General features: G+C 39.4%; 1 protein-coding gene across 4 annotated transcripts; it reads right to left on the bottom strand.

Annotated features, from left to right (window-relative positions):
- Positions 1-2,733: 2,733 nt before the first annotated feature.
- LOC143846971 (tudor domain protein (DUF1767)) lies at positions 2,734-13,656 on the bottom strand. 4 transcript variants are annotated; one of them, XR_013234892.1, is made up of 8 exons: positions 13,247-13,656; positions 12,799-12,969; positions 8,035-8,290; positions 4,055-4,279; positions 3,700-3,965; positions 3,398-3,609; positions 3,180-3,255; positions 2,734-3,093 (listed from the first exon to the last, which is right to left on the bottom strand). XR_013234892.1 is itself a non-coding variant. In XM_077355605.1 (7 exons), the coding sequence occupies exons 1-6, from the start codon at positions 13,496-13,498 to the stop codon at positions 3,445-3,447; spliced, it is 1,335 nt and encodes a 444-aa protein (XP_077211720.1). In that variant the 5' UTR covers positions 13,499-13,656; the 3' UTR covers positions 2,734-3,255; positions 3,398-3,444. The 4 variants fall into 4 exon arrangements, 1 of the variants encoding a protein (XP_077211720.1); XR_013234890.1 differs by having other exon boundaries at positions 2,734-3,041; XR_013234891.1 differs by having other exon boundaries at positions 3,180-3,609.
- Between the last annotated feature and the right edge of the window lie 627 nt (positions 13,657-14,283).

Raw genomic sequence — 14,283 nt, 5'->3', positions numbered from 1 at the left:
GCCTCATGGTTGCTATCAGGATCAACCAATCTTATCACATAAACGAGGTATAAGTGGGTCCTAATGTGTCTTTTAGGAAGAAGCATATAAGAAGTGACTTTCTTTCTCTAGGATAATTCGCAACCCTTTATGCTCTGTTTGGTTGCCGGGTTTTTTTTGTTCCTGGGAGTTTTGTGGGAGAGTAAGTTAAATTTTGGTCCCATCCCATGTTTGGTTGCCTTTTAACACTAGGTTTATTTTAATCCCACTCTTGTAATGATTACTTGTGGGGTGAAATTTTTAATCCCACTTTTGTAATGATTGCCTTTTCATCCCATCCCAAGATAACCCTAGGAACAAAAATAAATTCAAGAACCAAAAATAAGCTTGAGAAGAATTTTTTTCTACCCAACAGTTCAAGCAACCAAACAAAGGTGTTTTTTTTACCCACCATATCTCCCAAGGTATTTTTTTCTCCCACATAACCAAACATGGGATTTTTATTTTACCAGGATACTTGTAGGACTTTTTTTTTCCCACCTATCTCCCTGGGTATTTTTTTCTCCCACATAACTCCCAGGAACAAAAAAAAACCCGGCAACCATACAGAGCATTAAAGTTTAAAGTGAAAAAAGCGCTAAAGTAGTACAGTAATGTCCGCCACATAATTCATGTTAAAGGAGTGTGAACTATCCTACACGGGGTGCGAATTTATCATCTCCCTTTTTTGTAATTATTTATTGACACATAGGATGTCCGTTCAGCATATGACCAACACTGCCTGATTGCACTTACATGTCGGCCATGTGGGATGCAAGAATTGATCTCCACCGTTGATCGAGACGGCATTGCAATATCACGTAATTTTGTGCAAGCACGCAAAATTAGTATACGGTACGAAAAGACATTTCATAAACAAAAATCTTGTCCATGTTTTCCATGAGAAAACATCTCACGGAAAAAATAATAGTCCACATAGTGTGGTTCACATGTAGGGTCTCAAGAGTGAAACACAAGCAAAATACATGAAATAGGTGCACGCATTTTTAAAAAAAAAATACAGTATGACCCATTGTGCTCTCAAAATTATTTTCTTAGGATGATCCTAAACCTTTGATCTGTCAAGGGATGGAACCATATAGATATCTACAAAAATCAGAGAGTTAGGATAATCTTAGGGGCACATCCTATTTGCGTTGGGCCCAACAAATGAATGGTCTGGATCTTCAAACAAGATGGACCCAGTGTATCTTTTTGCACCTACGCGCAGACACTATATAAAAAATCCCATAAGGTTAAATTTTTAAAAATGTCTGATATACAAACACAATGCATGCAATGGATGCACAATATTGTGCATAATTTATTGCATGCATGCAACATTTGTACACCATTGTGCCTAATTTATTTTGGTGATTATGCACGATGGATGTACATAATGTATCCAATAAACGTACACATTTAAGTAATGTATAATTGATACGTGATTCACCAAAATGTGAGAGGTTGAAGAAAACATGCACCTTCGAGTAATGTATATAAAGTTCCTTCGTTTGAAGTTTGACTCTTCAAACTTCGTCCATTGATCTTGCATGTTTAGAAACTCTTCAGCAGCTTGTTCTTCGTCAATTCAATTGGCCCACTTAAAAGAAATCTCTGTCTCGAGTTACTCTTTGGATAGACAGCCTTCTAAGGTGAATTGCATTCAAACAGGAGAACCAAGGCTCAACACATGAGCGACGAACACTAAACCTAAGAGATCTAAATGCTCAATACTTGTGAGTTGCATAATTAGCTAATTTGGAAGGGGGTAAGTTGGGCTCTTTGTGAGCATCTTGGCCTCTATGTGGAGTTGGCCATTGAAGTTTGAGAGCTCCACTCTCATCTTGTTGTTTCTAGTCTCAATCTTGATTAACACCAGCTAGCCCCTTTTTTTAATGGCACTGGGTTTGATTGGGTCAAGGGGTTCAACTCCCGACTTGGTGAGTCAGTCTAGCAGCCTCTTAGAATAACACCATCTAGCCCTATGAGAATTCTCTTCTGGCGCTTCATAAATGGAATCTGCTATGTTGAGTTTTCTTCCTGGAGAAGTCTTCTATGTAGAATTGTGGTCTACGTGACTGTCTAGGTCCATTTCTGCGAGTAGGAAGATAGTGAGCTTCTTCAACAACCCAGTGTGTGCCATCGTCGCGAACATGGGTGCGCTCATTCCACCAATTGTGCAACCGTTGCTCCCATCTCTTGTTAAAATGCCTCAAACGTTGTCACAGTCACATGCTGATCTCCAAGAATACCATCTGCAGAATTGTAAGAATCCGATTTGTCATTTGTTAACGAACCAGGGAAAACCTGGCTCTGATACCAAATAACGTAGAGAAATTCGCAAGAGGACAATCCGAAATTCACAAAATCCTCTAAATTGTCTAAGAATGAAATTTACTCAACATGGTAAAATAGACAAAAAACTGAGATGGCTCCATCTCTTGGCCTTTTCACAATGATCTGACTCTCGATCTGGCATAGCAGGATCGAGTGGTTGTAGAGCTCGTCGAGACAATTTCAACAATATATCAAAAGCCCTGATTCAATGGTCAGATCAAAAGTCAAGCTCATTTGAAGTTTTGGTTCTTCAAACTGCATTCTTATAATCTTACATGTTTAGGAACTCTTCAGCAGCTTGTTCTACGTCAATTTTACAGATTGATAGGCAAATAAATGCTAGAATAGTCACACCAAGTAAAAGGTTAAACAATATCGAAGAAAATGACAAGCGACAAAAAATAACAAGCGACAATCAATCTTTGAGTCTACAAGCTTGATGGAACAAATAAGTCATTCATGGCTGATCAACGGATTAGACAATTTTCTTCAGCATCCGTCTTCCCTTTAAATCTTAGACAATATCAACTCATATACAACTAAAATCGGAGAAAACTCAGTTATGAAGACTTCAATGCAATGAAATCATATCATTAGGTCCTTAAAGAAAGAGCAAGTCTGGAACTAAGTTTAACCATCCCTCCCATGTTCAACCAAGATTTGGTTCCAATTTTCATGCACTTCTGATGATATGGAAAAAAGAGGAGAAGTTTATACAGGGCTGGAGCTTCAAAACTTGAAGAGAGAATATCATTGATAAAGAATGAATTCCAAACTCATTTAAACAATATATATGCAAGCAGGAATTGAAACACGCATACCTTTTGTTCCGAGGATGTCATATGTCAATTTTGAAGCATGAAGAACTCACTTCTACTTCCCAACAATATTCAATGCCTATAAAATGTAAAATGATAAAACTTGCCGGTAATAGGATTACAAATAAGCGCAGGTAGTCGAGAAAAAAATTCTTTAAGAATTTCAGCATGTAAACTTCAAAAGCCATACATATCTGCACAGAGAAAAACATTACACCTACCAACGAAAGAGATAATTGGGGATATTAGCTACGGAGAAGAGTAACACTCAATCGAAGCTCTTTTTTCCCCTCCCCCTCCCCCTCCCCCTCCCCCGTCCCCTTCCTCTTCCTCTAAATTCCTTTCCAGAATCATTGCTCCTTTCTTCTTCTCGCCCAAAGTTAAACATGTTCATCCGTATCTGTTCTGCCTCTGTTTCATGACCTTTGTTCACCTGAATAAGTCAAGAGAAACTAATGTTAACTATCGAAAACAATCAGATACAATGCCCAGAATAGGAAAATTGGATAAGAAAGGTGCTGACATGGTAATCTTCAAAATTTAATTGATTTTGTAGCTGCCTCGCAAGCTCCTCATCACGGCTAATATCTTGAAACCTGTCCTTTACAAGAGGCTTCACGCCTTTTCTCTTTTCCCATTCATCTAGAGTGAAAACTTCAGGGTCTTCTTCCTTGCCTTTTCCTCTGTATTTTGGACCTCTGGATGGTCTGCCCTCCCAGCTTGACTGACTCATTTTCTGTAGAAGCTTCTGAGCAGCGGCTTGATTTTGAACTGGAAGGGCTTCGATTACTGTCAGTGCACCAATATCTATATGAGCACCTCTTCACAAAACTTGAAACAAGAGAGCATAATAGAAGTATAAAGATCAAACAATATACCCTCTTTTGGCCTAGATTCTGAGCTACTTGGTTTCTCTTCAATTATTCCAGTTATGGAAGGAATCTTTGGATCACCATAATCCTTATTTGCTTTCAGATCACTAGGTCTTTGGCCTCTGTCAATAAGGTGGTTGTCCAGGTTCCTCCCCATTTGTCTATCATCAGAATTTCCACTTGACTTGGCATTAGTAGGCAACAAAATTTTTGAGGTTGACTGAGGAGGATCTGCAAGTCGCCGATGATTATAAACAGCACAATATGGATAAATATTTCTCGAAACCATGCAGAAAATGATCACTCTTAGGAATAACACCAAATTCATGAAAAGAAAATTGAGGAAGAATATTATTTCCTGGGTGTATAATATTGCGTGCACCTATATCGTCACCCAAAAAAAAACATTGAGTGCAAATATAAAAAGAAGTCGTGGGTTGCATCAGTCACAAAATACAGCTGAAATTTTGAAACTGAAAAGGTAAATTTGTGGATAATTTTAATAAGGGAGATGATATCCCTGCTCCTTTTGTTATGATAATTCCACTCATCTCATTATTTTACAGTTTTCTAATTAGATGATAGAGGCTATTACAATTCCCAAAAACCTAGTCAATCAAAACATGTAAAACAAAGAGAGGAATTCTTCTTCTTCTTCTTCTTCTTCTTTTTTAACGGTAAAGAGAGGAATTCATTACGAAAACTAGAAATGCTGATATCATCTCTCTTCTAAAAAAATGCATTTCTTTATAATAGATCCCATATGTTTGAAGCTCCAGTGGTGAAATGTAAAATATACATGGGTTTGGTTGCTACAGGAAAATAGAAAGAAAAAGAGTCAAAGAAATACTCAATGAGACAAGTTTCATTACTGCTGCAGGTACACATCATTTGAAGCAATTGAATCCCTTAATCGGAATCATTAGGGTTGTCGCATCGCAATTCCCACCCATATACGAAGGATCTTTTACTACAGGCATGTAACTGTCGTTAGGGCTGCCGCAAGTGCAACTCAATATGGATTTTATAATTTTAACACTGGATATCCCTTGAAGAGATACTTGTGGATTTATTTATTATTTTGACCAAGTAGTATCGATTTTAAAATATATAAAACATTACATAGCCCAAGGACAATACATAAGTTTAGGGGCCTATGCCCTCTAAAATGCCTACTTTCTACATCAAGTACTGTATAAGTGTATAACCAAAACTCTAAACTATTGCATCTAGTGTCATATTGCGCCAGAGTATCTGTGTCAATGTCACCAAGATCACGATGTGGAAGATAACACTCATTAAAGCAGCTTTAGCCAATCGTCCCGTGTATTACATGTTCATATTCAGAATTTAAGTTTTGATGGGGAGAGGATTGAAAAAACCCAAAGGGATTTCCTTCAGGACAGTTAGGAGATTAAGAAAGATTAAGCACCTTATAAACCGGAACTCGGAAGTGTGCAAAAATAAAAATGAGAGAGGATTGTGGATTGGATATATAAAAGTGTTAAAGTATAAAAGAATAAATATCGCCAGGTTGTTTCACATGGTATCAGAGCCAAAGGTCCTGAGTTCAAACCTCCTTGATATAAAAAAAATACACATGCAATGGTCAACCCAAAAGTGGGGCCACATGTGCCACGTGTAGGCCAACCCAAAGAAAGAGGGGCCACACGTGAGGAGGATGTTTGCCAAAGCTTAATCTTTTGGACTAACTGGCCGTTTGACAAAAAGAAAGGAACTTGACCCTGTTAGGTAAATGGCATAGGAAATATGGCGAGAAAAGTTTCAATTTGTGGAGAACTGACGTAAATACAAAATATGGTTTTCCAAACTGCAATTGGCTCACTTGCTGCCCAAAAAGTGGCAAGGGGTCGGGAGTTTTGCGTGCCATTTTCTCAACTGAGGATAATTTCTTTAAGAAAACCAGATTTTGTGTGGGACTTGGCAATGACATAAAATTCTGGGAGGATTGTTGGATTGATGATTTTCCTTTATGTGACTGATATCCAAAATTATACAGCATAGCTACTAACAAGCAGGTTTGGGTGGCTGATGTGATAAAGTGGGTGATTTATAAAGCTGAATGGAAATGGACTCACCGTAGATATTTCAATGAGTGTGAAGAACCGTGGTTCTTGGACCTGGTAAGCAGATTGGAATCAATATACATATCCCCTCATTAAGAAGATTACAGGTGCTGATTATGGGAGTCTAACTGTCAATTTTCCTCAAAAAAATTTCTTAAGGTATCGAATGCTAAGTCTGGCCAGAAACCTGGATTGGAAGGCTTCTATTCACCCACAGGTAGCTGCTTTCGCTTGGACAGCAATATTTGAAAGTATTAATATTGTTAATGTTCTCAAGAAGAAAAGATATGGGCTAGCCAAGCGTTGTGTAAGGAGAAATCTGTCATCTACTTGTTGATTCACTGTGAACTTGCTTATTCCGTTTCAGATGCTATTTTTAATAGGGGTGCAACTCGAGTAGGGTCGGATTGAGGCCGGCCCGACCCGACCCGACCTGAGGAACCCATTTTTCCATCCCGAACCCAAACCCGACCCGAACTCAACCTGACCTGACCCGAGTTGCACCCCTAATTTTTAACTGCTATGGAATGAGCTGGGTTTTCATAAAACAGATGGACAAGCTGTTGGCGGATTGGAAAACATAAAAGGAATAGAAAAGTAAACTAATGTGGCCCACCGCTCCTTTTCTATTATCTGGAATGACAGGAACGTGAAGACTTTTTGAAGATAAAGAAACCAGAATTGGGTATCGTATCACCAACAAAAAAATTCTCATCAACCCGGGGATCTTTGCTCACCCTCACTGGACATACAACATTTCTGACACTATTAGATAATGGAAGGGGATTTCTATGGGCAAATTATCAAAATCAAGAAGGTAATCGAATGGACCCCTCCACCTCTAATCTCAACTAAGCTCAATTTTGATAATTCTAAAGGCAATCTGGGTTGGCAGGTAATGGAGGAGCTGTGAGGATGATAGGGGTATTATTATGAAATCTTTTTTGGGTACTACCAGAGTTGCCGATTCAAATGAAGCTGAAGTCAAAGCGCTTCTACAAGGCCCGCTTATTTTTTTATGAATTTCATGGACAACAGATTTGGTTGGAAGGCTACTGGACGGATGCAATCTCCAGGGCAAACTCACAGCCCCTAGAGGTTCGCAAATATCATCATGAAGATTAGAGATTTGTGTCTTAATCTCAACATATCCTTTGCTCTCAATCCCTCCCTCAGCCAAGTCCATGGCGGATGATCTCACAAAATCGATGGCTGACAATGGCATGATTATTGTTTCGTGCTCTGTTCCTACTGCTTAGCTGTTGCTTTCTTGTTTTTTGGCTTAGTGTGTTTATTCCTTTTTTTCTAGGTCTATCTTGGCCCTAACCTCATCAACAAATTTTTTCCGTCTCTTTTAAAAAAAGGGGAGGCACAAGAGAAAAGGGAGGAGAAATAATTTGTGTGTGTTATCTCCCAACCTCATGAATGATCTTATTTACAATGTTCTATTTCTAATATATGCAAAACATGGCATTAGGACCATCAAGTGATGGGCCCTATCGAACTTATATAAAAGCACTAAGACTTTGGGATATAAACTAAATCTGCATGGGTACTGGGCTCTATCTCACTTCAGTGTTTCAACACATGGTTTTGATTTTCATTTTTTCTAGAGATAGGGCCAAGTTTTTCGACACATTTTTTTTTTCTTTTTCTTTTTCTAGGGATAGGGCGTGGATCACGTCCTTGATTTTTCCTCCCTAGAGACAGGTATCTCTTAATAGCATGACATATGAACAATAAAATGGTTGTTGTTTTCCTAAATAAGAAAACTAGTAGATGTCTATTTTCAAAAAACCTTTGACAGAGACAAGCGAAAAATAAAATAGAAAACAAAGATCTTTAGAATGAAAAATAGAGGGAAAAGTGGAAAAAAAAGAAGAGTTTCAGGATACTGACGAGAATAACCACTATGCAAACTGTGTTGCTCAACAACTTGATATGGATGTGCCCCAATTTGCAACTTTTCAAATGGTGGTGGGCCAACACCATCACTTTGTGATAGCCTCAAAGATGAGCGAGAGAAGCCTGCATATTTCTGACTCATCTGCCACTCTTCATAAAGAGATTGAACAAGACCCCCAAGTACAGCTACCGCTTTAGAGTCCAAACATAATATGCCGCTATGTATTGCAATTTTGTTCTCCAAACGGATCTACAACAGAAATGAAGGTAGGTAAATATACAACATTTACATAATATAATCAGAAACCATTAGCTTTATTGGCAAGCAGAAGGAGGAAAAAAGATCTATTCAATAAATTGGTTAGGCGGAACATGTTCGACTAGTAATAATTATGAGCGCAATAGCAAGATCATGCAATAACCACAAGGAAATCCATATGCCAACTAAATGTTATTAATTAGGTTTTGACTCGGCATTGTCGAGAAGATTTGATTTGGCTTTCTTTAATCAGCCTGACTTGGATTATTCACAGTTGAAATGGGATTAACTTGCCATGGAAAATCTCAAATCAACAGATTCTGTATAAATACCTTAAAATTTGTCTCATTGGGTAGTGTTGTCACCTTAAAACTTGAAACAATCGGCAATACAGACCAATGTTTCTACCTAAGCTTGTCGTAATTTCCTACAGAAATCACCCCTGCCAAAGATACGTCATAATGATATCCCCTCTATTGAATAATTGTAATCTTCGGTGTTAATTAGCTGCCTCTCGATATTTATTGTTGCATGCCCCGATCTTCTTTAATGTCAAGGATATATCCGAGAATAGCATTGGCATCCTAGCCATGATTGGCTTGCAATGGGAGATGGATCAAGTAAAAACCTGGTTTAGACTTCTTTCATAACAGTTTTCTCCTGTCGTCCTATCCGATGTACCTGGCAACAATGAGATGATCCGACACAGGTCAAACAAAAATAAGGGAGAAGGATCGAGATGATCCCGAAACAGGTCAAACAAAAAATGACAACAAAATTACAAGGGGACATCGTCCAAGAACTCCAGCCCCAGACTATCCACTCCAAGGCGAGCCAATCTATCTGCCTTACAATTTGTTGATCTCTTAATATGTTGGAAAGCGACGAGGTGGCTTTTTGTCCAAGACTTCCTCTATAGTGGTGGCGAACCTCCAAGGATACATAGTCCTCGAGGTCATCCATTGGATCACGTTTAGGGGGTCTCCTCCCATGATAAGCCGGTCTCAAATTCCTCTATCTCAACTAGACGAATTCCCGTCAAAAGCACTTGCTCCACATCTGTTGCATCTAGCTCCTGATGGACCGTAATAGGCTTTCATTGTGATGCTGTCCAACATAAGGAAGAGGCCTCCCAATCCTACTGGCCCTGGGTTACCAAGGCTGGACCCTTCAAAGTTAAGCTTAATTAGGGCAAGGGGAGGGGGGATTCCATCTGGGCGTGATCTTGTTCTTGTGCAAAAAATTCTTCCGACCTCCATCCATGGTCTTCGCAAAGTGGATTATGAGACACCTCTGAATTCAGGGACAACCCTGGCCCACCGAACAATAGGAGAAAAGATTTGATGCTGGAGGGAATAAGTTTTCCTGGACATGCCTTCGAAGATGTGGTTGTTCCTCTCTTTCCATAGCACCCGCATCAACGCCAGGAGGGACAAGGATCATAGAATCCGACCCCTCTTGGTCCATAACCTGAAAGACCACCCATTGAAGAGATAGGTGAGGTGCTCGGGGTAGACCCAGTGCACCTCAAAAAGCAATAGAACAAAAAACAAGATCTTCCTGACCACCATACAGTGAAAGAATATGTGACTAATTGACTCACCCGCCTTTAGACAAAAGGCACAATGATCGATGATGATTCTCTTCCAGCTATGTGCGTGGTCTACTACTCTACTATCAGGATTTTGTTGAGGTAAGTCGTCCAGGCAAAGGCGCAGACTCTTGGAGGGGTCGGAGTATCCCACATTCTACGAGCTAGGGAAGCGACTGGAAGTGACATGAGTTGATAGAAAGAAAGAACTGAGAGGTCCCCTTCATGATTTCAGAGCCACACTCTCCTATATTCTCCAGATAGTTTGATTCTAAAACTCCAAGCATTTGAACCCCTCTCTCAAGCTCTTTGTAAAAGAAGTCTCTGTGAAACAGCATTAACCAGCTAACATGGTCTCCCTCTCTAACAAAGAATCTCGAACTGTCATGTCCAGGGCAACTGCAAAAAGATAATAAAAAATTGAGTTCCAAGGGACTATCTCTGCACCACAGATCTAACCAAAGCTTTACTCGATCTCCATTACAAACTCTAAATCAAGTACCCCTGATGAAGCATGGAAGACCTTTCAAAATAACTCTCTCGAAACTGTTTTTCGTGCAATCCTATAAAGGCCCATCAGTTACCAATCCCCAAAAAGGGCTCCATACTTCGCCTATACAACTCCCCTCCAAAGCAAACTTCTTTCTTCCCTGAAACGCCAAAGCTATTTACCGAGGAGGGCATTGTTCAAAGTTTTGATCCTTCTAAATCCAAATCCTCTCCCTTTTTTAGGCCTACAGACTTCTAGTTAACAAGATGAAATTTCTCTTTTCTCCTCAGAGTCAACCCACAAGAAATTTCTTTGCAATTGTTCAATGCCGTGGGCCATGCTCGAGGGGCGTCTGAAAAGGGGCAGACAGTAGATAGGAATATTAGATAACATTGCTCGAGGGGCATCTGAAAAGGGGCAGACAGTATTTTTCGCATAAGTTGTCAGGTGCATTTCAATCTTCTCCATAACTGAATCCCAAAGGGACCGACTGGGGTTGCTTCCACCCAGATACTTATTAGGGAAACTCCCGATGCTGTAACCAAGGACTGGCAAACTGGCTAGTCACTAGTCTCCCCTCACTAAGGTGAATGCCCATGAGTGCAGAATTTCGGAAGTAAGTTCTTTGACCTTTTACCGCCTCATAACATAGGATAACAGCATTAAGGTTCTTAACCGTATTCTTCTTCGCACTACAGAAGAGCAGGATATCATTGGTAAGCTGTAAGTGAGATATTTCCAACTCCTGATCTCCCACTCTAAGCCCCCTGATGAAGCAACACTTCCTAGCCTCATCAATTATTCTGCTCAAAGTCTCAACCACTGTCATGAAGAGAAAGGGATATAGCTGGTCTCCCTGATGGAGGCCACGAGAAGTTTTGAAGCTAAAGGGGGAGCAGTTGATTAAGATATGCACCCATGCCCGTCATCTAGAAACAAATCTCATAAGACACAAAAGATAGTCTAAACAGAGACCACGCCTCTTTTGTGACTACGAGAGTGTCACTCTAGCACCTCATTCTCAATCAGGGTCACATCTAGGATTTGACTGCCTTTGATGAAAGCGCTTTGGGTCTGCAAGATGATCTTACATAGATCATCGTTAAACCTGTCCGTGAGCACTTTAGCCAGCAGCTTATAACCACAACCTACAAGAATGATAGGGCGGAAAGTTAGATAGGCGCTTCAACCCTTTCTTCTTGTTAATAATGGCTATGAAGGTAGCTCCCGTGCTTTTATCCAGAGATAGAACCCTATGAAATTCCTCAAACAGATTCATTATATCCTCTCACGGTCTCCCAAAACTCTTGGAAAAGAAGCCAAGCAGAAGCTGTCTGGCCCAAGGTATTGATCCCTTTTTCAGAGAGGGCAGACCATTTTTTATTTCGGCCTTGCTGAAACCATTCCCCCCCACCCCACCCCCCCAAAAAAAAAAAAATTTCCTCTCACTGAAGTCAGCTTCCAAGATTCAATATCTCCCTTATTGATTTGCTGGAATTCTATCTCCTACGGAATGGGAAAGGAGGTCCTCTCCGAGGAGTAAAGCTCTTTGTAGGGTGAGGAAAAAGTTAGAGCTCAAATCATCAAATGTGTATTTCTGGAGTATCCTAGTATGAAAAAGGGATACAAGTGCTACATCCCAAATAAAGGGAAGTGTTTTTTTTATGGATGTTATTATTTCATGAATATGTTTAGTTTTTTTCCTCCTTGGAACGTCTCAATCTACTCCTACTGCTTGTTCTCAAGGACTAAATGTGAAAGTATTCCTCTTACTGTAACTAGCAATGATTTAATTATGGAACTTTGTTACTTGGAAACCAAAAAAGAATCCACATTAGAAAGATCAAATGCAGATGCTGATATCGAGCGATTGTGCAGTCTTGTGAGTTAATGTGGCTCAGGTATGGGAATACACTGAAATTTCACATAAAAACATTGTGATAATCAAGCAGCTATTTACATCACTTCTAATCCTTTGCTCCATGACAAAACAAGGCATATTTGCACGACAAAAGGTAGCAACAAAAGTGATCATGGTGCTCTATTTTGAGTATGAAGATCAACTTCCAGACATTCTTACCAAGGCGACGCAAAGGAACAGACTTCATGCTATCCTTTTGCAAGCAGAACATGATTTCATTAATGCTCCAATTTGAGGGAGAATTTTGAGAGTAAGTAAATAACATTGTTGTTTCCTTTATTTTTCTCGTAGGATAGTGTCTGCGTATTGTATTTTGTACTTGATTACAGTTTTCATGTGGGATATCAGTAACTACTGTCTATAACCACTCCCATTCTAGACATTCAGAAAGCACAGCCCTTATCTAGCAAAGCCTCCATAACATAAACGCTTATTCCATACAGCAATATCTATAGAATCAGATAATATAGTATGGCAAATTTAGGTCTAATGCATACCTTTGTGCCAGGAACTATATCTTGAGAGATTGATGGAATCGGAGCATACTCTATAGCAATTATTTCCATGTGCCCATCAGTGAGAGAGAATCGAAGGAGACGACGTTGCCCATGTGAGCTTCCAAAAGAAGCCTCAATGCTGTTTTGGTGTATATCCCTTACAGATACCAGCTGTTTACATGGCAAATAAACCCATAAACAAAAAACAAAGCTACATATAAAAGGAATTTGACGAAATTCAACAAAGACCAGCACTCCATACAAAACCCAGAAACCATAAAAAGGAAAACAAGCAAAAAATAAACGAAATTCAACAAAAAACCAGTACTACATACAAAACCCAGAAACCATGAAATGGAAAACAAGAAAAAAATAAAATTAAAAAAAATAGAGAGTAGATTTGGAGTAATTTATATAAGCAAAAAGAGATAAATGATAGAGAACTTGCCTGCACAATTTTTGGGCCTTGAAGATGGGATAACTTCTTTATGGTAGATGGGTCAGGTAATGATTTTCCACCAATATCTCTCAAATCCATGTTTAGAAGCTCTGATTCAATTAAACCCAAAGAACCCATTTCTTTCCCTTCTGCAGGAACCATGATCTGAATCAAGCCATTGATCTCTTCAACGTCTCTGAAACACCATCCCCTGCGAATTAGGGTTTCTAAAACGTCACCTTTGGGAGCAGTTTTCTTCATTGGCCTCGGATTTCTTTCAAGTTCGTGCCGTTGATTTTCTTTGTAGTGTTTGAAAGTTGCCTAAATTCTTCTAATTTATATTTCTGTGTTAGCCTTCGAACAATACAAGGGCTGATAACTCATTTTGGCCACTGTGAAGACTAAACTCTAACAACCTCTCTATATTTGTTAACTCCCTAATTTTGTCCCCACTGTTGTTAATAAAATGACGGGCAAAACCCACCCACAAGTCCACAACTCAATCTTGACTCTCTTCATTTTATTCATTAAACAACTCATCATTTCATGCTGAATTTTGAAGTTAAATTTGATTATGTGCAAGTAAAGCTTATACTAAAGAGTGATAATGGTTTCCAAATTATATGCCTACTAGCATTCCGGGCTCATGCTACTCATGTTGTAAAATGTTGGACCCACGTCATCAAAACATGAGATGTAAAATGGCGGACCCACCTCATGCATGGGTTTGGATGGAGTTTGTGAGACCCACCCAATCAAAACATAGGGTGGAGCACAAGTTTCAGTAGAGATGGCAGGCCCCACCACCCCATCAAAAATATTATGTTCTTGACTTGAATGGGTATACCAGCACCTTGAGCTACAGCTTTAAGAGTTGGTTATGCTAAATTAATCTAAATTAGCACAATGATGTCCATGAGAAAGTGGGTAAAACCTCATCTTTCCTTCAGAACTTTTTAATTAAAGTTTGAGATCAAGTACCAAGGAGTCTCGTATTCGTATTAAAAACAATAGGCTCTCCGTCCATCGCAATGCGAACCAAATGG

The sequence above is a fragment of the Tasmannia lanceolata genome, unplaced genomic scaffold (assembly GCF_043159265.1).
Source record: "Tasmannia lanceolata isolate RefF3 unplaced genomic scaffold, GAP_Taslan_0.1 ptg000015l, whole genome shotgun sequence".
Lineage (NCBI taxonomy): Eukaryota > Viridiplantae > Streptophyta > Magnoliopsida > Canellales > Winteraceae > Tasmannia > Tasmannia lanceolata.
Note: the sequence above shows the minus strand (reverse complement) of the source record. Positions and strands in the feature narration are given on the sequence as shown.

Coding starts and splice junctions, on each gene's coding strand:
- LOC143846971 (XM_077355605.1), bottom strand. CDS start 13,498: ATGAAGAAAACTGCTCCCAAAGGTGACGTTTTAGAAACCCTAATTCGC. Junction 12,970..13,246: donor AAGGCCCAAAAATTGTGCAG/GCAAGTTCTCTA, acceptor CCATGTAAACAG/CTGGTATCTGTAAGGGATAT. Junction 3,610..3,699: donor TAAATTTTGAAGATTACCAT/GTCAGCACCTTT, acceptor TGACTTATTCAG/GTGAACAAAGGTCATGAAAC.